This window comes from Prinia subflava, chromosome 3, assembly GCF_021018805.1.
Source record: "Prinia subflava isolate CZ2003 ecotype Zambia chromosome 3, Cam_Psub_1.2, whole genome shotgun sequence".
NCBI classification, from domain to species: Eukaryota; Metazoa; Chordata; class Aves; order Passeriformes; family Cisticolidae; genus Prinia; species Prinia subflava.
In genome coordinates, this window is record NC_086249.1 from 81,014,923 (window position 1) to 81,039,308 (window position 24,386).

The following is a 24,386-nucleotide window of genomic DNA, read 5'->3' on the forward strand; positions in this document are numbered from 1 at the left end:
CAAATCTAGCATTTTAGTCCTAAATGTGGACTGATCCAGAGAGTCAGAAAGCTACCAGAAATGTGATGGAAAAAAAAAAAGCAGGCAGCTTCTTAACACTTGCTAAAAGGCTCCTAAGACCCACCCTCCAGTTCCAAGGTTGGAGATTAATTAGACAGATTTTAAGAAGAGCACAGCAAGAATGAGTAAAAATCTTGTCCCCATCTTCCTGTTTCTGAACTAGCCATTTTTCTGACTGTTCTACAGAAAAATGTAGAGCCACTGATGAGGAAATGTGTGCTAATGTGTAAATGCAGATAAATCTTAGCCATCCTGCCGAGCTGTCCTCTGCATAAAAACAAACCTGGGGCACAGCAGGCTTTCTCTGTTTGCACAAGATGACTTCCTTGACATGCACAGTGAGTCCACCTGAACTTGTTCCCTACACGCTCCATGCAGACTCACTCTGCATGTGACCAGTTCACTCTTGTCAGCCTTTGCCCGCAGTACAGATCAGTCACTAGCTTTGAAAGAAGAGTTTCACATGCAGAATAAATTTGTGTGCTAACAGTGTTTTGGTCATCTTGTGGAAAATCTAGGATCACAAGAGAGAGAGAGAGACAAGGGCTGACAAGGAGTGCCACATCCTGAAAAGACTCTGGCACATCTGTGAAATCAGCCAGCCTGAGGAAAATGATATCTGTATCTCTGGAAGACAATAAGGGACACCTCTACTACCCACCCAGATACAGGCCCTGCTCACACTGGCTTTGCATCTGCTCTTTCCCTGACAACAGCTATGAGGATAAATTTATCCTGATGAAATGACAGCCTTGTCATACTGGCAGGTATGCAATACTGAAGAATCCATACAGTCACGCTCTCTGAATTAGCTTTTTATTTAAGTCCTTATTGCTTTACCAAGCAATGTCTGCCAAATATATAATATAATTATTTTATGAGAGTAATTGAAGTACATTTTTAAAAGACTAATATGCCACAGTTCTTAAATTTCATTACAGATCAGAAGTGATAAAATGTAAAACACTTATAAAATGTAAGGCTTCCAAGAATAGTATCAGTAAAATGACAGGGTTGAAATGAAGACAGAAAGTCTTCTATATATTGTGAATATGAATGAGCCTGTAACCTTAACTTATTTTAACTGCTGTTGTCCTTTGACAACAACCCAGAAAGAAATCTGGCGTTTACTGAAAATGAGATATTCTTTTGAAAAAGCATCTTTATGCTGAATTTGCGAAAGTTAAAACCTGTGATCTTGAACCAAATTTAACTAACGAAAGATTATCCTAAATGAATAAAAGAACCTTATTTCTTATGCGCTCCTTTTTGGATGCCATGTCATCACACTTGTCCTCTTTACCCAGTTTGTCTACTGCCTCCACAGTGAAGCTGTAGCTGTAGTTCCCTTTCTTTCCTCTGTCTTGGTTGTATCCTTTCCCCCATTTCAGCTCTTCTTCATTCCTTCTCATAAACTTGTCAAACTCATAGTGAGTTCTATGCTTTCTGCCATCATCCAATCGATACCTTTGTCTTTCAGGTTCTTTTTCTCGAAATCTTCTCTCCAAATCTCTTTGCTCTTTGTCACTATCATTTTGTGACCTATGAGTGTGTATAAAAAGAAGGAAAATCAAAGCAATTAGCAGTAAAAAGGAGCTACAGAAAGATGCAAGTCAAACCCTTCCTTTGACTTCAGAAGAGTATAGCTAAGTTATATGGCAGGGTTGTTTTCTTCTCATTATATGCTGAATGTCTCACCCATGTATGTCCAGCCCTTGGCCATGCATTCAGTTCAGAACAGCAGACAAAGCTTTTGTGCAAGTGTTGTGGAAGGCTCATTCTTCACCCTCTATCCTTCTTTGAAATCCTATCAATAGTTCCTAATACCCCTCACATAAACCCATGCTGCACTATTAGCTCTTGTGCGTGGTGTTGAGGTGAGTCATGCATGTAAGTGTTCCCTTCAGCTCCTGAAGGCTTTGTGCAGCTATCATGTATCAGTCTGTAAACTTCCTGTCTCCTTGTAACAAAGATTATTTACTGACATCTTAACTTGCAACAGACATTTGTGAAAATAAATACTTATGTTCCAGGCTTTCGTTTATTGTGTCTTCAAGTAATCTAGCCTGCCTTTGCATATTTTATTTCTGCAAAGACCATTACCTTACCACAACATGATACTTAATTTCTGCTATGCTGTAAATAGTTTATATTATAAAGACTATTGGCAACATTTTGCTGCCTGTCTAATAAAATTCTCAGCTCTCTTATTCACTTCATTTTTCCAGTTCAGCAAATGGGTGTTTCTCTCATACAGACAAACTGCAAATAATGAAGAAAGATTACAAAATAGATTGAACTTCAAAAGAACAAATACAGGCAGTTTCTTTTATTACGTATGTATAAATACTTAAAATTGAAACAGCAAGTTACTTCTGATAGGCTCATATTTTGGGAAACTGCAGATAGAATCAGAGAGTATAGAGAATTTTTAATGGTGTAGTGATCAAATAGTGATATGCTTCTCATTAAGAATTATTTAATACAAATAAAAGTGTATCTTTCTATATAACTTTTTTCATATAACAGAAACGTGAAAATTGTTAGCATCTGTCATGAACTTGGGCATTAGTGGGGCTGCTAAAAGAGGGTCCCCATCTCAGGAAGAACTGAAAGTCAGTGCAGAACCTGAATACAAGGTAAGTTATTCAGCATTTCGCCAAACTGAGCTTGTGTCAGCATAACACATTCACCAAGTGGAAGCAAAGTCCAAGCTGAAAGTCACAGACAACTGAACCAACCACAGTTACACAGATCATGCACCTGTAGCATGGATACATTTATATAAAGTACTGTGTTAGCTCCCAAGGGGTATGTGGCTGTAAGTTGCTTTGTTCCATGTTTAATATTCCAGAACCTAACTCCAAGTCCTAGAAAGGCTCAGGGCATGACCTTCCAAAAGGCCTAAAAAATGCCCTAAAAATGCTGTAAAAAATGCCCTCAGTTTGTTGCTGTAGTATTGCCTGGTACTTGTTTCTTGCCTTGTCTGTTACTGTCAGGAAGGAAGTGCTTTGTCTGAAGGCTGGCAGGTGACAGGGATACAAACTCCTGTTAAAAGAGTGGTTAAAGTAGATTCCTAAAATTCAGTCACAGTGAACAGGCAGGCAAGAGTGAAATGGCAGGGTAAGCAGTTTCAGAGTATAGGTAGAACACAAAGTTATACAGTCAGAGAAAGCAGAAATGAATGGAAGTAAAGGGAATGGAAGCGTACTTCTGTTAGTGTAGTTTCACATCTGTATTTGACCATGTGACTTAGGCACCTACTGAGGTTCTGATTTGTGATAGGAAGCTATTGCTACCGAGCCTTTGACACGGTTTTAAACAGGCAATTCAGCCTCCTGCAGGTAGAGTTGGCAGAGTTGGTGTTACAGCTTATTATCAGTTCCTGAGTCAGTGACAAAGGAGCTTCAATTTAAAATCTCAGTCCAGCTGAAATTGCTCATAGCTTGGTACCTACCCACTAAAAATCAAGATGAAATCAGCACTTGGAAACATAAAGTAATGCGTACTGTACCGGCACAGCCAATTGGCTGTGGATTCTATTTTACATGAGCAAAATCTACATTAATGCCTTATTAAACTTACAGGATCAATAGCAAACAATGCTACATGGCACCACCAAAAGTTTAATCCATAAAAAGCCAGGGAAGTAGTGGGGTCAGCATCCCTGGAGGTATTTAAAAGACATATAGATGTGGCACTTAAGGACACAGATTATAGTGGCAGTTTGGCAGTGCTGAGTTAACAGTTGGACTTGATGGTCTTAAGGGTCCATTCCAACCTGAGATATTCTATGAGTAGCAAACAACTGATTTTGCCTCTGCAATTCTGTTGAGCCTGTTCTGTTTCCTTTCTTAAAGACCATCAACAAAGAAGTTGCTGAATATTTTCAATTTCAACAGGATATGGAAATTTCCAGGAGTGTTCAGAACATATATATTTTTTTATTTATCTTATATATCTTATGAGTAAATCCTGCTTGCGATGGGACTCAGCTGCCAAAGGACAAGCAAGAGAACCAACGGCTGAAAACACTTGTAAGATGAGTAATTCCCAGGCTACAGCAGTAATAGAACTGAGCTATGCCTCTTGTTCCTACCATTGCAAATGTAACACAAAAGGCAGTGGGAGACAGAGACAGCCTACTGCATGTATCTATCATAAGGCTTTCATTCATACCTTCACTATTTTGCCACTGCCCCAATTACCTAACACATTTATATGTTTATTGCAGCCAACCCATGTGTAAAGGAAAAGTATGGCATTGTGGCCAATTTAGTCTTTGACTTGAGTAATAGAAGGAGAGCCTTACCTGACTCTTGATGGGGAACAGCTGAAATAACAACTGAATGACTTGAATGACTTGAATTTTCATGCAGAAATCCTTCCAATCTGGGATTTCACAGCATTTCACCAATAAAAAATTGCATCCACTAATACTGCCACCAGGTCAGTAAATTGTTATGAAACACCTTTCACCAAAACAATAGGAAGAGATTTGTTCACACATAGGATGAAATTGGTTCTCTGGTGACAGAACATCTTGCCAATGCACCACTTATATTTAAGCCTTGCAATGAAAGCATTTAAGATCTAAATTAAAGACTAAAAGAGAAATATGACTTACTTTTCCTTTAGTTCTTTTAGTGAACTCTCCAAAGATTTGGATTTTATACTCCCAGATCCAGGTGATTTATCCCATTTGTTTTCCTCAATGTCGGCTTCTTCACCTTTTTCTTTGTGCTTTTCACTGGCCAGTTCATCTCCTTTTTCAGGCTTCTTGAGAAGCTAAGAGATATTTGTTTGTATTATGATGCAAAATTATTCTCCTCTATTGTACAGACATCTTAACAAGTACTAAATATATCGGTAACCAGCAAAGATTGGAGATACCTTATTTACATGCTAGGAATGTATCCTACAAAGTATGAAATTTAAAGTTATTTTAAAAGGGCAGATTACATTTGCTAAGGAGTCACAGGCATTCAACTGCACACTTTCAAATATGCTGAGAATACTGGAGAAAGCACTTACCTATTCTTCTCAGAGCACTTACCTACTCTTCTCTCCTGAGTTATAAATATAAAGACATTATTATGGTCTGTGGTTTCTTAGAAATCATGTAACAGAACTCAATGTCATTGCCCATAAATTAAGAAGAAGAACCTCTACAATATTACAAAGACGGTAGGATTAATACTTTACTCCTTGAATTGTTATTTATAAAGTGTGTGTCACATGAACTACTTGGGATAGACAGGCATGTAGAAGTAGGTGCTTAGTACATCCTGACACAAATACAGATGAGGAAAAACTTGTGATATTAGTAGAAAAAAAGTTATTACATTTTCACCTTGAAGATTAGGATTTTCAAGAATTCTGCTCCTTTCACAGCAACCTACACAGGGTTTCAGTAGCATATAGTATTAGAGGCATAATATTTATAGATTCTTTATAGAAGGACCAACTGTCTCAAATTATTACCCTAACATATCAATTCTAGACAAAACATCTCAGTCTTTCCATTCCACCATTTAATTTCTGAAACGAGCACAGGTTGCTCTTCTCCAATATTTAAAACTTCTACAATGTTTCTCTCAGGTAATACTTTCCTTTTCTTTCAGAGACAGAAATAGCTTTAGGGCCATATCACCACAGATATGTCATAAATACTGGGGCTTTTTGGACAAGCAATTTTAGGTAATATATTTTAAGGATTAAGTCCCTTTTGTTATGAACTTCTAGAGTATTTTTTTATGCCCAGGTATGAAAAACATGTAATTCAGCTTCAGAATTTACTATTTTTATACTTTTAGGTATAAAAGAAGAAAACTGTTTCCTAACAAGAAACAAGGAAAAATGTCCACAGTTCCGTGGCTTCTCACCACCACTAAATCTGAGTCAAGTCTGTGTATTCTTGCTTTATGATACAGATTCTTATACTCAATCTCCTCTTCTAAACAGCCTATAAAGCCTTTCCAATAACACAAAATTTGGTTCAGATGAACAGTTTTGTCTATGTCATCTTATACAAATAAGATGGTTTTATACAGTCTGACCTCATAGCACAAGATATACCCTCCTAAGTGATGTCACTAAAATGCATTCAGATTGTTGAAAGGCAGTGAACCTGAAATTAGCAAGACTTTGCTATAACTTGGCTAAAGCGTACAATTAAAATACATCAGTTCTGAGCATAAACATAAATGTGTCTCTGCGCAAATGGCCAAATAAAGATTTGCATGACAGAAAGTTGAAGCTATGCTTCACAGAAACACAGAATCACAGAATATTCTGAGTCAGAAGAGACTCACAAGCATCATCAAATACAAGTCTTAAGTGAATGGCCCACGTGGGGATCAAACCCACAATAGTATTCCAACAGGCTAGCACAGAACAATGTGGTTCTGTCAGGTAATGCTGGCATAGAATGCACCAGAGTTGTATGAAGCTATCTGAGTTACCTGCTGTAATTGCAACAGCACATCATGGTAGGTAAGGCCATCAGTCACACTGTCAAACAACACAATCAAAGCCCAACATTACTGTCCCATCCAGTCAACACTGGTTTGGTGTCCCCACACCGTGCTGTTGTACACTACATAAACACTGAGATACCAAAGAACTTCTAGATAACTTCAAAAGAAGAATAATTTTTTTTCACTGATCTCAGTTACCTTGATCCTTATTTCTTTTTCAGAAATCTTCTTTTGTTTCTCCACTTCTTTTCTTTTACGTCTTTCTTCTTCTCTGCGCTTCCTTTTCTCTTCCTCCCGCAAACGTTTCTTCTCCAACTCTCTCCGCCTTCGTTCTTCTCTTTTCTCTTCTCGTATCCTCTGAAGAGGTCAATAATTATTGATTGTAAATTGTCCAACAGAAAACCATATGAAATGTAAATGCGGAACTTCAGGCAAAAGTCTGAACGTACCTGCTTTTCTAATTTTCTATTTTTAATATATTCCAAAAGGGGTGTTGTTCTTCTAGCTAAAACACAAAAAATTTGTGATATAGTGTTCAACTCCTAAAATGTACTCATTTCTTCACTTTAGTATTAACCCCCTTTTTCTAGCTTTATCTGAAAGGGAGCTAAATCATTGATAAACCTATTTGTTTCATGTATTTTTGAAGGCATTCCCATCATTTTGCTTTAGAAACACTTCATTGCTTTTTTGCTTTTAGTGTTAGAAGCAACAGAAATATACTGAACAATTATTTGATGTTTAATTAAAGATCATATCCTTTCAGTTCAAGAGAATGACTTTTCTCTCTTGCTCATTGAATGGTTATTTCACCAAAAAATACGGAAATGTGTTCAAAATCTATTCCTACTTTTTACTTTTGTACATCAAACCCCAGCTATATTGTAGTTCATATACAGCTCACATTACTGTAATCTCACATAGCACTGTTCAATCCTGGTTTTCAAAGTACATCATGACGGAAACATTTTCAGTCTCATATAACATTTTCATTTACCTGACATTTAGTATTCATCTTTCCATGGGAAAACAGGAGGAATAAGAAATAACCAATTTGTCTCAGGTTACATAGCAAAGTATCAGCAGATCCAATAAAGCTCTGGCTTCCCAAATTGCTAATAAAAGGTTTTGTCTACTGGATCACAGAGGCATTCTTTTATTACAGAGCTCTGAAATCAAGTCACCTGTCTGAACCATCCCCAAATTCTACAAAAACTTGGAGAACATCATCAAATTCTTTATCAGGTTCCTTATCAAATTCTTTATTCATGACTGTCAGTACTGAACTCAGACTTCAATGCAGCCTGTACTTACAGCTGTGAGTAGTTACAACAAATTTTGTCAGTTTTAGATGTTCCAGAATAGAAAATGTTTACTACTTGAAATTGTTCTACAGTTATGTATCAGATTCTCCCTCAAACCACCGAAAAATATTTACTATCGAAATGCATGACAAAATTTGAAAGAAAAAAAATATTAAGTTTTCAACAAATTTGAAATGACATGCCCAAAATCTAGACAAAGTCGTATCTCAAAAACATTTAAATCTTTTTGCATTTCAAGTTGGATTATGCTGGGGGCAACTCATGCATAATGACAAAACTTGGTTACACAGTTATGAATGGGAAGGCTGATAGGATTCACTGTTTCTTTTTAGCAAATACCAGTGATAGGAATCAACAACCAATGAAGATTGTTGATTTGATATTTTCCTCCTTCTATTCCTATATTTTCCATGCCTCCCCATCCTCCTCACCTGTCCATCATTTTTAACAAGTTTTAGGTCCCCAGAGCCCCCTTCCAGTCCCTCAGATCTGAGTTTTGCCTCTCTCTCCTACTCCCTAAGTTCCCCTTCCTGAGCAGTGGCTGCCTCTGGGCACCTTTATTTGCTGAAAGAGATCACAAATTGTAACTGGAAGGTCTGGCAAAAGGATAAGCTGCATTGAGAGTTCAGAACTTGACCCCAGTCATGACTAAGACTGTAGTGCAAGAGGTTTAATGAGAAATTATAACTTGAAGTTCAAGGGAGACAGGCAGTGTGATGAGTACTACCAAAAGAATAAGGGAAAAAATGTTTATCAAACTTGAATCTTACCCATCTTATTTATGGTCTTACTGCAAATACAAACCTAAGAACATCTTCTTAAAATGTTTAAGAATCTTTAAAAGACAATAAACTACTAAATGAAGAGCTGTGTCAGCAAAACTTTACATTTTATCTTGCTGTCTAGAAACAAACAAACCAGAAAAAGAGCTTATCTTCATCTTGCTACAGAGAAAATCTCTTTCACATCTGTCTGTCACATGGACACTGATCAGCCAATGCATCTGGCATGATGATTAAAACATGTTGGTTCACAGTAATTTTACATGGAGAAATGCTGAGCATGCGAGGCTCAATTCTGCCACCAAAGTCTTGGGCACATCCTTCATTGACATCAGTACGAGTAACAGTGTTGAAACGCGACACACAGCTAAACCCTTATGTTATTTTGCTATAAATGTGCTACCTGCTGAAGAAATCTTTGGTTTTGTATTGACAGCAATGGCCACAGCTTTGAATGGCAGGAAAAATAAAGCAACTAGTTTGATTTACTCTGATTTAACAGAAGTGAAACACTAAAAGTCTTAATGTAAAGATGCCTTTAGTTAATATAGTTACTCAGAAATCTACAACTCTCAGGATTAATCATCTTATAAAATATTTTTAAGTTAATAAATCTTCTTGAAACCATAAACTGTTTGTAAATTGTGAACTTATTAAAATTTTTTTACTGCCTTTACTCTGCTGTCAAATACCATGGAAGATTTGGGGTAAATAAAAATTATTGGGTGACTTCCCCACCTAAAAGATCAACAAACGTTTTATTGGTAACAGAGTTATCTAAATGTCCACTTCCATTTTCTCTAAATATTTAGAGTTCCAAATCTCTTCAGTCAACTCTCAAACTGCAGTAACAAGTGAGAGGAAAGGGGAAATGGCCTCAAGATGCAGCTGAGCAGGTTTATATTGGATACTAAGAAAAATTTCTTCACAAAAGACTGTCCAGCACTGGAACAGGCTGCCCAGGGAAATGATGGAGTTGCTGTCCCTGGAGGTATTTAAAAGACATGAAGTTGTGGCATTTAGGGCCATAGTTTAGTGGTGGACTTGGCACTGTTAATGGTTGTACTTTATGTTCTTGAACAGCAAGTTTCCAACCTAAATGATTTTGTGATTCTAATTAAAAGAGGTGGCTACTTTTTCACTGTAAAGAACTAACAGCAAAGGTCAATTTTATTCTCTACTCAATTGTCACACCTAGGGAAAGACTAAGTGTTCTGCATATTATCACTTGAAGATACATCAAAATTCCATGTCATCCTGAAAACTGCATACTAGCACTGAAGATTTCAGTGCTCACCTTATTTAAAGTTCCCCCCAGGACTGTAGAAGTCATGCTGCATGCATACAGAAAACAAGGTGTTGCCTTACTTTCAGAGCTTTTCCAGAATCTTGACCGTGAGAACAGAGAGAGATCATTTCATGTTTCTTAATAAAAGCAGCTAATATGAGGGATCAATGGTTAAGTATTTAGCTATTTTGTATTTTAAAAATAAATCTTCCATCTACTAATACATCTAAAAGTATTCAGAATTATTAAGGGGCTATTTCTGAAGCCAGTGTGTGTGCATGCAAAAGTTCAAGTGAAGCCAAGTGATTTCATGCATAGAGACTTAAAGGCTTACTGCTACTACTTGCCTGTTAAACAAGTATTTAACTATGATTTTATAAATCTGTTGGACTGAACAGGTCAGTTCTTGCAGGTAATATCATAAAGATATAAAAATAAGACATTGAATATTCTCAATAATAAGAAAAATCAAGAAAACAGACCAATGAGTTCCCTTGTTTTGGCCTCAATCTCTCCCAAAAGAATCTCAGGATTGGCACAGATCTTCTCTTCATCAGCACAATAATTCTCTAAAAATTTCCTATATTCTGGATCTGTGAAGAAAAATTTTTGAATTGTGTTAACACTTTGCAATGCATAACAGAAAATTTCCACTGATGTCAAGAAAAGATGTTTACCATCTTCAATGCTCCCAGCTTTGGCATCTTTTTTTTTCAGTTTCTTTTTTGAAATCTTCTGGAATGGAGCAAACTCAACCACTGCAGGATATTCCAAACCTTAAAAGAAATCACTACTTAATTTTTTGAGGGGGAGAAACATTCCCTACCTTCAAGTGAGATTTTCAAAACAAACATGTGTTGGGAAGTCTTATGTGAAAACAAAAATAAATGTTTCTACAATTCACTTCTAAACTTCTAATGAAAAGTTACATGTAGAGGTATTTTAAACAACAGCAAAAAAATCTTTTATTTGGGTATGCTGACAAGACTGAAAATGAGGAGTATTGTTGCAAAATAAAATTCTTGCATTATTATTTATAGTTCCCTTTTAATTATTCACAGACATTGATTAGAAAAATCTATCACAAAATCTCAGTCTGACAAGTGATTAAGTACTATCGGGAAATCAATCTGAAACTGTTGAGTTGCTTTCCTAAGGCTTTGTTGCCTAAAAAATAATAAATGCTGTGTAATATGTAATAAAACAACAAAGCATCTCCTTTCAGAACCACAACTGTAAAACTCAGCACGCAGAATTGTGTGAAAGCTCTCTGTTTACGATGGACTGTGTAACTCCAGCCTGTGTTGGCTGGCAGGGATTCTCTGCTTTGAGTGGTGCCTTAAACATTGGCTGCTTCTTTGCACTGGAGTCAGAACTGTGTGTGAGTTTTGAATTTCACTTGGTCTCCACTTGCAGCAGGTTCAAGATTACATTTTTCTCAAGTCCACAAAAATCTTGTCTTCAGTCTGCCAGAACATTTGTTAGCCTTACTGAACCTGCTAATCCTTTTTTCAGTTTTAGACTCATAATGCAGTGCTGCCACAAGCCTCACCAGAAAGCAATTCTGATCAAACCTGGTGCTCTTTAACTGTACAAGTAATCATGTCAAACTGGCCAATTGTGCCCAAGCTCAGTTTTGCAGAGTATTCTGGCTTCAGTCCAGCACAATATTGAAGAATGCGCTGAATTTAGGCAAAGTCTTAGCAGAATCATAAAAATAACTTCTTTCTAATTTTTAATCTTAAAACACCAAGAATTTTAAATCTGGGAAATTCACACTGCTAGGAACGTATTGTTCTTCATCTCTACAAAAACCATCCAAATCTGAGGGATATTAGAAGCAAATAAAACCTCTCAGGTAGGAAATGCTGAAGAGAAATTCATGAGTTTGACAGCTTCTTTAGAGATCCATTTCTAGTAAGAGTGGGCGGGACTACTTTTCACAGGACCTCTGCAATACTGAGTGTAGAGAATAGAAAATGTCTGTACAAGAGAGACACAAATCTATGTCTATTTTACATAACCTGTGCAATTTTTTACAGAAGGTACGCTTGAATGAGGCAAGGAACTGCTCAAGTTCTGCTAACCACTTCTTGTTAATGGCAGTTTCATACTCCTGCAGGAGACCTGGATCCACACTTACATTACAGACTTTTTCTTTACTGTTGAGCAAACATTTGCAGACTGAACATTTTAAAACTGGCAATCAATTTTGCCATTCTTGTTCTCAGAACTCAGCTCAAGATGTCTGCAAAGGCCCTCAAAATTCAATCTCTACATGTCTTAAAAGTGGGCAACCAAAATGTTGAAAGTTTCACCTTGCTTTTTCTAAACAGGAGTAAGTGGCAGAACTTTATCTCATAAACACTGAAGATGTAAAAAACCATGCTCACAATGTATTCAGTTACTATTGTAATGAATTGTGAAGCTTGCATAAGGTAATTTTCTTAGTGTGATCTTGATAATGCATTGCCTAAAGTACAAGAATGCACATAAAGCATGCACACCACATAGACAAGCAAGACTGCATGGACAAATATATTTTGCACTTTATTACATTTTAAGTAAAATGTGAAGATAAATGTCAGCATATGTAATTAACTGCATAGTGAGGAAATAATGGCATAACTAGCAAAAAGGAAGCAAATTGATGCTCTAAAATGGTATATGCATATATACACATTTAATATCTTACAAATAGTCCAACCTTTATTATCAATGAAGACATAGCCATCAAAGCGATCTCTAAAAAGAAGGATGTCCTCAGGATTTCTAAAGTTAATGTATGCTCTTGAGTAGAGATGAGGATAAAGGCTGCAACAAGAAACAATTTTATTTTCTGTTACTTATTATTCTTTTCAGGGCTAGGGAAAACACAAAACCAGAAGGATCACATTGTACTTCTCACCTTTTTTGAGAAACTGCTACCTTAAGCAGCCTTTACATTTACATATCTAATTATATATGACAAAAACTAGCAGAATAAGAGTTCTGTATGCAGCTTTGAAATTTATTCTGAAATATTTCCAGTATTTATTCTGAACAAGTATTTCCAGTTTATTTTGTCCCACTAAATTGCAGAACATACATTTCCAATTGTGCAGGATCAAAACTTTAATATTTCCCAATTTAAGAGATATGAATAACAGCAGTGCTTTTGGGGAACTTCTTGGGCATACTAAGAAAAGTCTTGTGTCACTGAAACAGAAAAGGTTAAAAGACTGCAGTGAAGGGGCAGCTTCCAGGCTGTCACTGTATTTAAATAGATTTCTACCTTTAAGAAAGAATAAAAAACCTAATAGTTGGCAATATAATCCACTGAATTATACACAAATAAATAAACTCCATCAGACATCCATGAGTTATCAATGTACATGCAATGTCTAGTTGTGACCAACAGTTCTGTGAAAATCCAAAGCATTTCTAGCAAAAGAAATGGGTACTTAAAATAATTCTGATTCTTCGAGAATTTATTGGCATAGATCCCACTCCATGGGCAAATGTTTGATGTGCCCGATAAAAACCTCAGGGCCAGCACTCCACAACCACGATGAAACTGAGGTAATTTAATGAATTAGAACTCATCAGCTAAGTTATTGTGAGTTATGGCACCTACATGCTTTAAACTCCTACAACCATTATATATAGGTCAGTTTGTCTTAAACTGCCTTAATGATGACTACATATTACACCAGGTTTTTGAACAAATCTTAACACAAGCCCACAGCTTTAAAATATCTATGTTCATAATTCCATAGTCACCTATGGCCTGTCCTCAGACCAGCTCACGACTGGCACTAGCAGACAATAAACACACAGAGCTGCAATTGTATTGCAATCCCATAGCTCTTTCAAAATCAGATTTCACAATGAGTGAGAAAGAGCAAAACTATGGATTGGATCACTGGATCCATGCATGTGGCAGCTCAAGACAACACTGCTCCCAAGTAATTTTTTTCTCTTTAAAATATGCATCCATATGGATTCCACTTACAGTGTTAAGAGGAGACCATAAAGAGCAGTGCTCTCAACCAATAGTTCTGTACACTCACCAATTTTGTGTTTGACACTGTAGCCAAAAGAAATGTTAAAAAACCAAGCCAGCCTAGAGGGCTTTTTCCCTTTAGATGCTCTGCAAATACCAGCTATGAAATTCCTACAGCTTGAAGAGGATAAACTATTTCCAAGGAAGAGCCACATATATATATATAGAATGTCATATCTATCTATATATATATTTATCCATATATACCCAGTATATTTTGACATTCTAGGATTGGAACAGCACGGCATGAACTCTAAGTGAGTAACTGCAAAGATGCCTGCTAGGGCATGGCCAGGGCTGAAAGATGCTAGAGCATGGCTGTACAGTTACCACCAAGATGCAAAACAGATCTAAAATGACAGATTTTCTCTCAGCAATTTCAAAGAAGACAAAATGTAACACTTTTCATAATTACACAGCATTAAAAGATGTATTTTAAAATGTGTAAGTAAAGGACAGAATTTTATTGTGGCAATCTATAGCTGTACTGGAAGCAATGACTCTGTGCTACCTAATAGCTACAACAGCAGAATCATCTCAGATAACTGGGGCTCCCATGAAGAAGGAAACTTCCTCCTCTGTCATACCAACAGCACGATTCTTGTTTCATGTGCTTTGAGGTTTAAATTAAATGAGGCCTGACATTAGACTATGATTTACACTTGAAGTGCTAAATATTCATCAGACAAAACCAGGAATCTTGAAGGAACATTTTTCATTCCAGTTATTATTATCACATATTGAGGAACTGGGTTTTAGTCTCTAGTCTAAATAACTACTTCACTGTTCTTTCCACCTTCAGCTTTTGTAAAATACTAAAACTTTCTGTAGATTAAAGTCAGTTACTTGGACAAGGGTCTACTCCTACATTACTGTGGCACTTCTCTGCCTCAGAGCACAACAAGCAGCTTCATCCTACAGTCAGATTTTTTTCCTGTAGGAACTTAGAACCTTATGGTTGGACATGTTGTGAAACAGAATTGAAAATACAAAGGCTTGCTCCTTCCTTGTTGCCTTTAGCTGGCATATCAACGCCATCTCTTTGACCTGCTTTGGCAGCATAATCTTTTCCTGAAACGTAGTATTTTTCTAGCTTTTTCAGCTTAAACAGAGTGAGCATCTTTCAAAACTGAGGAACATTTGATATGGTTATTAAGCACTTATTAGTAAGAAAGAACTGAGTCTGTATAAACAGGACTCTGGAAAACAGATTTAGAATTTATGTTGCAAGCAAGGGATGTAGTGTTGTTACTATACATTATTCACATCTTCAAGAACTTCACACACATCAGCAGAAACGTGATATAAAAGCATGGTTGAGCACAGCAGGACATTGATGTGCAGCACAGTAACACAGCACTGTCTGTCCATTCATGATGCTATGTATCAGGGTAGAAGGTTGCAGAAACTGAGCTGTGACAATGCTTAGCAACTGATGGAGCCACTTCTGCAAGGGTTGATTCTCATATGCACATGAGTTAGCTATCAGAGTGCTTAGTGCACAAAACCCACCCAGTTCAGTGTTTCAAACCCTTGTCTTAGGCTTCTTATCCAGCAAAGCATGCAGTGTGCCTAAAAAAGTGAGTGAAATTAACATTCTAGGTGAGAAGCTAATTAAACCTAGCAAATTCAAAATCCTTAGCACTGGCTCGCATATATATCACTTTTACTCTAGGTTTCAGACACCTGACTTCCAGCAGCTACTCCCCACCCTGGATTATGTCTTTACCTATCCATTCAGGATGGACAAGCATGGACAAGCAGCAAAGAATGCACAGCTACAGGCATTCTGAGGCTAACAACCCCTCCTAGGAAGAAACACTTGCTTGACTTGTGTACTTTAGTATTTAGCAGTTACTGGCTAAAATACTCTTTACTCTTCAGGATTTTGTCTTCCAGCTGAGTCCTACTGAAGGGTCAGCGAACTCTGTGTGTCTGCTTTTTTTTGAAGTATCTACCACCACAGATCTAATTCAGGATCTGAAGCTCAGTTTATCATCAGAGAGCTGGTTCCATTTTGCCATATGTTTGCTGTCTATAATGCTGCTTTCCATACATATAATGTTTTGGACAGATGCACTGCACATGTCGACACTTGGAGCAATTTCTATGGAAATAACCCAGATGAGTCTGAGTGTACACATTTATTCATTCCAACAGTTTCTTTTTTTTCTGCTCTGCATTCAAGGGTATTCAATCATTCCGGGTACATTTATTTCTGTAACATTTAGTCTATCATCTCTTTATGTCCTTATTTTTCTAGCAACTTTAATAACAAACACATTCCAAATGTTTACTTCTTCTACACGGTATCTTTTAACACAATTGTGTAAAAAGATTGATATACAGGAATGCAATTTTAAATAGTTATTTACAGTCTAAACAGCAACATATAAACTATAATAAAAGCAGCAATCTCATCTTAGTAAAATACTTACCAGCTTATGACTCACGGTGGGCATTTATAAAATATATACTTACACGTATATAGAGCTCTGTATTTTGGAGAGTCAAATTAACTCCTTTACCCATTCATACAGGAATTGATAACTCATCATCGACAATGTCATGTAGAGCTAAAATCCCCTGGCCTTCACCCATGTCAACTTCTGTGGTCATTCATAATGGGCAGAACTGGCACAATTTCAAATAAACTTAGTTTTTCCTTTTTACAGCTATAAATAAGCAGTTTGCTTGGCAGAGAAAGCAGAAGGAGTTGGGTCAATCAAAGCCTGTCAATTATTTCACCCAGAAAATAATAGTGGTGGTTCCCTTGAAGCACTAAAGGCGCTGCCCCTTCAGTGCTGCAGTTTGTGGGTGCAAATCTACATCCTGCAGTGTTAATGCTGTTTACCTACAACAATCCTGAGCGCAACGTTGGGAAGAACTAATGGAGGGAAAAGGAGGAGTGCTCCTTGGAAGAGCTTTATCACTCTATGATCCATGGCACAGCACTGACTATTTGAACTGTTTTCATGCAAGCAAAGCTTGTGTTCAGATTCCTTCCTTTCATAACCTCACAATACTATCAAACAATTCCTAGCACTCACTGCCAGTCCAGGGAGATTACCCAAATCCTGAAGGGCCAGAAATCAGTCACTTGACTTGATTAGTCAAATCTTTAGAACAGGCTCAGAGACCTTTACAAACAGAGAAAAAGGAAAGAGTACCTGGAAAAAACAGTTAATATTTGAAGTCTGAGTGTAGAACAGTCTGTCAAGAAGGTAGAGTCACTATTATAATTTAAAAACAGTGTTTTGTTTGCATTTTGATGTCAATATGCAAGAGAAAAATGTAATGCAGTGAAACAGATGAATCTGAAAAATGAACAAAACACAAGTCACTTTCTGAAATTATTTTACTGAAATGGATGTAACTGAAAAACTGAAAATTACATTAATCACAGGAAATTTGAAAAAGTTTTATAGCTTGCCTATAATAGGATATTGTAAACTTCAGGATAACACTTATAAAGATATTATAAAGATTACAAAAAAAAAGAAAACTGGAGTTGATATGCATATCTTTGTTTGTTTTGTCCTCTAGGATGAATTATATTGGAAATAAAAATATAGAAATAGCTACAGTTGGACCTCTCTAGTGGTCTAGACCAACAGTGCCCTTACCAACAGCAACTAATAGAGAATGCCAAGAGAAAGTTTATTAAAATGGGGAAAATGTACAAATACTTCACCCAGTTCATAACTCCAAGTATCTGCAGCCTAGGGACTTTGTAATACCAAACTTGTACTTTGTGTTTAATAGGTTTTCATAGATAAATATTTGTCTAAATAAGTATTTGTCTGACTGCTGTTGACCCATTTCCAACATAATTTGTGGCACGAATTTCTGACAAGTTCTAAAATCTGAATGAGCTCATAGAAACTTCTGTGACGTAGGACATGGTTAAACTGAGCTGTTACAGCTCTTAAGGAAACTTGTCTGCTTCTGCATCAAAACAACTCTGTGCCCCTTTCCAACAAACAGATCTTCACAGAGGATTCTTCAAATCCTTCTCATTGGGTAACAAGACATTTCTTTTCAACTTCACGTGTTCTTGTTATCACTGAATTCTCTGGATTGCTTGCCACTATGCACATGGTACAGGATCTAGAAATAAGCTCTTCAGTGTAAGACAGAGAAAACATGCCCACCTTGTCCTGTAGCTTTTCCTGTTAGCTGGAATGACATGAAGACACATGCACAGAGTTTGATGAAATCTTGTGAACTGTCCATAACATGACAGACTATGGCAATACAATGGTTTAAACTCAAAAAGTGTTCTCTGCTGGATAAGACAAGACTGAGATTAACTTTGATTAAACTTTCTGAAAGTTTATTGTCTATTCCTGAGTGGGTAATGTAAAAAGATGACTCATAAAAAGATACACATGGCTATGTGCCAGCATTTGAACAAAGGGGACAAAAGAGGCAAGGTGATCTTGAGCCATTCAAAAGACAAATAGTCAGCCAAGCCAAAACTGCAGAACGGCAGTGAAATGCCCGTGTGAGCTGTGTTGTTTGCTGAAAGAAGCTGTAGCTGGACAAAGCTGGTAAAGACAAACTCATTCTGAAAGCATCCATTTTTTGTCTGAAAACACATTTTTTGAAAAGCAGAATGAGGAAAAAAAGGAGCAGGTACAAAACATTTCATGCTGAAAAATTCAAACTTTAATGGTTTTTTTAAGTAAGTTTAGATTTCTGAAGGCAGAAGAGAATAAGATTACAAAAATCAGTGTGAGAGAAAAACCAGTATCTTTCGTTGGTAACCTGCCATAGATCCAATTCAACAAGTGATCAGCAAGATTTTTGGGTAAACCAAATTTTATCACACAGGAGAGAAAATTTATATATGCAACTCTTGTCAGTGCCTTCTCTTTTCTAAACAGGCTGACTCCCTAAACAGTTATGCAAACTGTTTTTGAAAATTAAATTTGGAATTTTTTAACTGTTAATTTGCATTTGTGCATCTAAACAGTGAGAATTGACACTCTTCTTCAGAGAATTTTTGGTTTGCCTTTGGTATTTTCCCCTTACCAAACAGCTGGACAGAAGCCTTAAAGAGGCCCATTTGGAAACAGAGATGACAAAGTTCAGAAGAGCAATGTAAGGTACTACAAAGACTGACAATCAGAATAAATTCTCTTCTTTCCTCACTTCACATCCTTTGTGGTTTTAATAGAAAAGCTGAAGCACCTATGATTTTGTTGCTGCACTTATGTGCAACTACCTGGATCAGAAACTGTCATGATTTCTCTAAATAAACATTTATTTCTTCTTGATTGTGAGACTGACTCAGAGGGAATCCCTAACTTGAAATTTGGTCAGCAATAAAGAGCCAGGATCCCTCTGTAATCAGTGGAAAGAATCTCGAGCCAGTGGAGGGGTGATTCACCACACACTAAGATATGACAAGACGGATCTTCAGTTTTTCAGAACATGGAAAGATTGAGCACACATGGTGTTTTGTTTCTCTTCTGGAAACTGATTTATTCAAAAGGGAATTGCATTTTACCACTGTGATATGGAGTAGATTATATAACTATACCAGGAATTCTGATTTAATTTAAATTAACTAATATTTCTTTTTTACTTTTACATGAGACAAAAATGAATAAAACTAGATTATTTAAAAACTTTATGAAGCATGTAAAAACCCATGCAGGTAAACTAAGAAACTAAACTCAAATGGAACTCATGAAAACATTCTGTGATTGTTTGCCCCAGACTGAAACTTACAGCCAATTAAGCAGGCTGTTACAGTTTACCAATGAAGATTAAAAGAAACATCAGGGTTTCAAACTACATTATGACCTATTCATGTAAGAAAAAACTCCATTTAAAAATCTCCAGTGTAAACGAAAAGGGCAGGAATGCCATTGTCTCTGCATATGCAGCCAGGTTTCAAAAATATTTTAAGCAGTAGACTGAACTGTTAATGGACAATGACTCAAAACATTCCTGATTTGTGGAGACCCCAGGGTGCTTGGTTGAGATGGAGCAGGTGAACTTTTAGTTGTGTAATGGCTTAAACCGCTGATCTGATAAGGCACAGGGAGAATGATGGGCTGTGAGTGAGACAGGAGATGGATCCTATGCAGAGGATTGTGCCCCTTGTCATGCTAAGCTGTGCTCCCCCTCCTCCCCCCGGGAAATGCTGTGGAGTTCTTGTGTGACCTGGGCGTGTTTATCTCTGCTGATGTGACATAATGGGGCACAACTGACTCAACTGTGCTGGGCAGCTGTGTAGTCTTAGAAGGTGTCCCCTGATCCACATTTCTACATCAAGCTCCCACTGTGGAGGGGTGGGATTTATATAGAGATTTATATTCAGCTGAACCTAAGTGAATACAGACCCCAGAAATGGTGTGGTCTGCCATCTTCTCCCCACCACTTATTCAGGACTTCTCACCCCACTCCTCCTGCCAGATCTAGATCCAAGACTGCACAGCAACCAAGTCTTATTGCAGGTGATGATGAGATCCTCACACTCTTGTACTTTTTCTTTCTTTTGTGCTTCACACTTTCGTTTTCCTTCTTTCTCTTTCTTTCGTTCTCCTTGTGTGTCCTTGGGTGATGTTGCACTTTCATATTCCAATGCTTTCATCTGGTATTATTATCAATAATAACCACCAAAACAGCTCCATACCTGTTTTCCTTTGCAACCAAGTTGTTCTATACTAAACCCTACATTGTTTATTTACAAATACTGATCATTCAGTGTCATTTCACACTAACGTACCCCAAGGGATCTAGTAACAACAAACTCGGTTATCCCCATCTTCTGAGGCGGGCCATGACAGTAACTCAACAAAAATAATAAAAAGAGGAAAACGTGATTTGGAATGTCCCAAATACCTTGATTAGGTTTTCAGCACCTGAAAACCTGCAGAAACAGCCCATCCTCACCTGGGATCAGCAGTGCAAAACTCAAAATAATCATGGGCAGGTAGAGGATGCAGCTGTTCCTCCAGTTGCTCCTTGGTGAGACAAGGAGGAAGCCTTCGAATAACCACCTGCATATATAAAAAAGAAATGGAGATTTATATTTGACCTAAATACTGTAGAAACGGACGGCACAAATTCCCTCACTTTCTGCAATTGTTTTAAAACTGCAGGATAAGTGACATGTGCTGATGAACAGCCTGAGAACCACTACAACTTAATCATCAACCTAATAGATACTGATAACATAAAAATTTTAAAGTATCTCTAAAAATTATTTAAATTAGCTGGTTAATCTTGTTACAGCAGTATTTTAGTGTAAGAGGTCTTTGTGTCCAGTTGCTCCTGGCAGGGGTTTTTGAGGAGAGCCTCTGAGAGAATGCTGGGGGCTGCCCAGTGCTGAGTGCAGCCAGCTCCAATGGATCCACCCCAGGGCACAGCTGAGCCCCTTAAGACAGAGGTGACTCTGGGAAAGGCAGTTAAGAATGGACAGGAAAGGTAGCACAGCAGTGGGTGAGACAGAGGAGTAAGGGGGCAAAAAGTGTAAGACACAGCCCTGCAGACATAAAGGAGAGGAGAAGTAGGGGAGGAGGTGCTCCAAGTGTCAAAGCAGAGAGCCCCTTGAAGGAGATCATGAGGCACACTCTTACCCCATACGGCATGAAGGACCACAGTGGAGCAGACATCCACCTGCATCCCATGAGGGACCCCATTCCACAGCAAGTGGAGATGCCCTGAAGGGTCCTGCAGCCTGTGCAGAGGAGCCCACACTAAATCAGGTTTATCCTGAAGGCCTGCAGCCCAAGGAGACTCATGCTGCAGCAGATCATGAACAACTGCAGCATGCGAGAGGGACACTCCTGCTTCACTTGAAGGACTGCATCCCACTGTATTCCATGTCAGGTCCCACATGCCAGAGGAGGGAGTATGAGGAAGAAGGAGCAGCAGAGAGGAGCTGTTATGTCCTGTCTGCAAGCCCCATTCCTTATCCTTCTGTAGTGCTTCTGGGCAGAGGAGGTTGAGCCTGGGAAGGAAGAGGGGAGGTGGGAAGGTGTTTTAGTTGCAATCTTTTTTTGTCAACAGTCTTCTCTAACTTTTAATTAGCCATTAAGTAAATGAATTCTCTCCATGTTAGAACTATACTGTATGCTGGTTAGAGGGGGCCCACAAGGACCATTGGAATCCCACTCCTGGCCCTGCCCCAAGAATCACAGCATGTGCCTGAGAGCATGTGCCAAATGCTCCTTGAACTGTCAGGCTTGGCGCTAACGACTTTTCCTGGGAGGCTGTTCCAGTGCCCAACCATGCTCTGGGTGAAAAACCTTTTTCTACAGGCAACCTAAACCTCCCCAGACACAGCTTCGTGCCATTCCTTCGCATGCTGTCATTGGCAACCAGAGAGAAAGTATCAGTGCCTGCCCCTCCATATTCCTTTGTGAGAAAGCTGTAAGAAGCTGCTGTGAGGGCCTCCCTCAGCTGTGTCAGTCTTTCCTGTGATGACACTTTGTTTTTTCCATCACATTCCCTTATGACAAGACCCTTATTCCTGGGTCTTGCTAAGGGAAGAGTGCAAGAGCACCTGGCCAGAGGTCAGCCACCCAGAGTCAACCCACCACACCCACATACTAAACTGCCCAATAATAAAGGCCAGAAAACTGTGTAGAAACCTCTGTCTGAATGATGCCAGCATACAAAGCAGTAAAACGGTCATCAAGCTTCAGGCAGTCTGTTTTAAATTCTGAGTACTTAGATATCCGAATTTAACTTTACTGACCTCTGGGTTACAGTCATTTCCAGTGCTTCAGTTCCCAAATTAAAAAAAAACGGGAATAAATCAAATCTCACAGTACTGAAAGATTCACAGAACTGTCAGGGTTGGAAGGCATCTCTGGTCCAACCCCTCTGCCAAGGCAGGGTCACCTACAGCAGGTGCCACAGGAACATGTCCAGGTGCGTTCTCCGTGACATCCCTGGACAACCTGTTACAGTCTGCAAGTATTATCTGAAAGGTGCTCGAAAAAAGGAGGAGAGGGATGTGCTCTTGCCCTTGACAAAGGCTGATTTGCCACAGCAATAGCCAGCTTTGACTTCACAATTAAAGCTGAAATGATTTCCAGCACTGACGCTGGGGGTCTCCCCGTACTCCAGGGAATGAACACCCTTATTCTGCAGATGAAGAATGCGTTATAAGCACACGGACCTCCTGAGATCAGGCTCGGTCTGTCTGCTCACTGCAGCCTCCCTGCCATCCTCTCCCACCACCGGAGCCGCCCCCGCCCCGCTCCCCGCGCCGCGCTCGCGCCCCCTCACTTTGCTCAGCGCCGTTTTCTTCTCCTCCCGCTGTTTCCCCGGCGCCGGGTGAAGCGGCGGCGGCAGCGGGGACGGCGGGGAAAGCGGCGGTGGCGGCTTCGGCAGTGCGTCCGTGTCGCGGCGCGGCGCCTCCTGCGGCAGCGGGGTGTCCATGGGCCGCGCGTCGCGGCCGCCGCCCGGCCCTGGCCGCGGCTCCGGCGCCAGCCCTGCCTCCCGCTCCGAGCGCATGGAGCCGCCGCGCCCGCAGCCGGCCGGAAACCTCGCGAGAAGGGCCGCGGGGCGGGCGGGATCTCGCGAGGCTCGGCCCGCCGGCGCTGGCGGGGAGCGGCGGCTGCGCTGCCGTGCTCGATCCTGAGGGAGCTCCGCAGGGCTCGCACGGTGCTGGTGCGAGCAGACACAGAAACGTGCCCGTTTCCCTCCTCTCAGGCCTCGCCCTCCGCCCACGGGGGCCTCGTCACCACGAGCGCCTCGTAGGGCGGGAAGGGCACAGACACCGGCGGGGTGTGTTACTCAGTCTTTGGATGCAGGGTCTGAGGGGTAGCCGCATTCTGGGGAGAGAGCAGTGGGAAAAAAGGTTAAAAAGGCCATTAATCGTTACTTGTGTGATGCCAGGACTCTTATGCCTGCAGGGAGGTGCTGTGATCATTAAGCAGTGCCTGCACTTGGGCAATGCACGCCAGCCCCCAAAAACAGGCGAGAGCTCTTCCAAGCGGTGTCTCTGGGCCTTTTGTCGGGAACTGAGGTGACAGGACAAGGGAGAGTGGGTACAAACATAGAGGGGAAATGTAGGCTGGATGTTAGCAAGAGACTTACTGTGAGGATGGTTAGGCAATAAGTTGTTCAGGCAATAGGTGAGGAATAGGTTGTGCAGGGCAATTGTGGACACCCATTCCTGGCAGGGTTGGAAAGGGCCTTGAGTAACTTGGTAGGAAACTCTCTCTGCCCACGGCAGCAGGGTTGGGACTACAGGATCTTTAAAGTCCTTTCCAACCCACACCATTCTATGATTCCATGATTACTCTAAGTACTAACCCCTCAATCAGAGCAAGGCTTTTTATTTCTAGATTGCAATCAATGAATTTTGCAATATCTAGATCCAAAAAGTTGCTTGAGATTCCTGTGTGAATTGGAGTATCTTGGACAAAATGTCCT

At 39.3% G+C, this 24,386-nt stretch overlaps 1 protein-coding gene across 7 annotated transcripts in view; it reads right to left on the reverse strand.

Annotated features, from left to right (window-relative positions):
• Positions 1-23,515, reverse strand: part of UPF3A (UPF3A regulator of nonsense mediated mRNA decay) — a 26,126-nt gene extending 2,611 nt beyond the window's left edge. Inside the window, exons 1-10 of one of the 7 annotated variants that reach the window (XM_063392711.1) lie at positions 23,235-23,373; positions 21,575-21,948; positions 20,889-20,995; positions 12,642-12,748; positions 10,612-10,710; positions 10,417-10,527; positions 6,989-7,044; positions 6,738-6,896; positions 4,688-4,848; positions 1,308-1,602 (exon numbers count right to left, since the gene is read on the reverse strand). In XM_063392711.1, coding sequence (XP_063248781.1) covers positions 1,308-1,602; positions 4,688-4,848; positions 6,738-6,896; positions 6,989-7,044; positions 10,417-10,527; positions 10,612-10,710; positions 12,642-12,748; positions 20,889-20,995; positions 21,575-21,637 — 1,158 coding nt within the window. In that variant the 5' untranslated portion in view covers positions 21,638-21,948; positions 23,235-23,373. Of the gene's footprint in view, positions 1-1,307; positions 1,603-4,687; positions 4,849-6,737; positions 6,897-6,988; positions 7,045-10,416; positions 10,528-10,611; positions 10,711-12,641; positions 12,749-20,888; positions 20,996-21,574; positions 21,949-23,234 lie in introns of all 7 variants that reach the window. The other 6 variants (XM_063392707.1, XM_063392706.1, XM_063392709.1 and 3 more) reach the window with 6 other exon arrangements.
• Between the last annotated feature and the right edge of the window lie 871 nt (positions 23,516-24,386).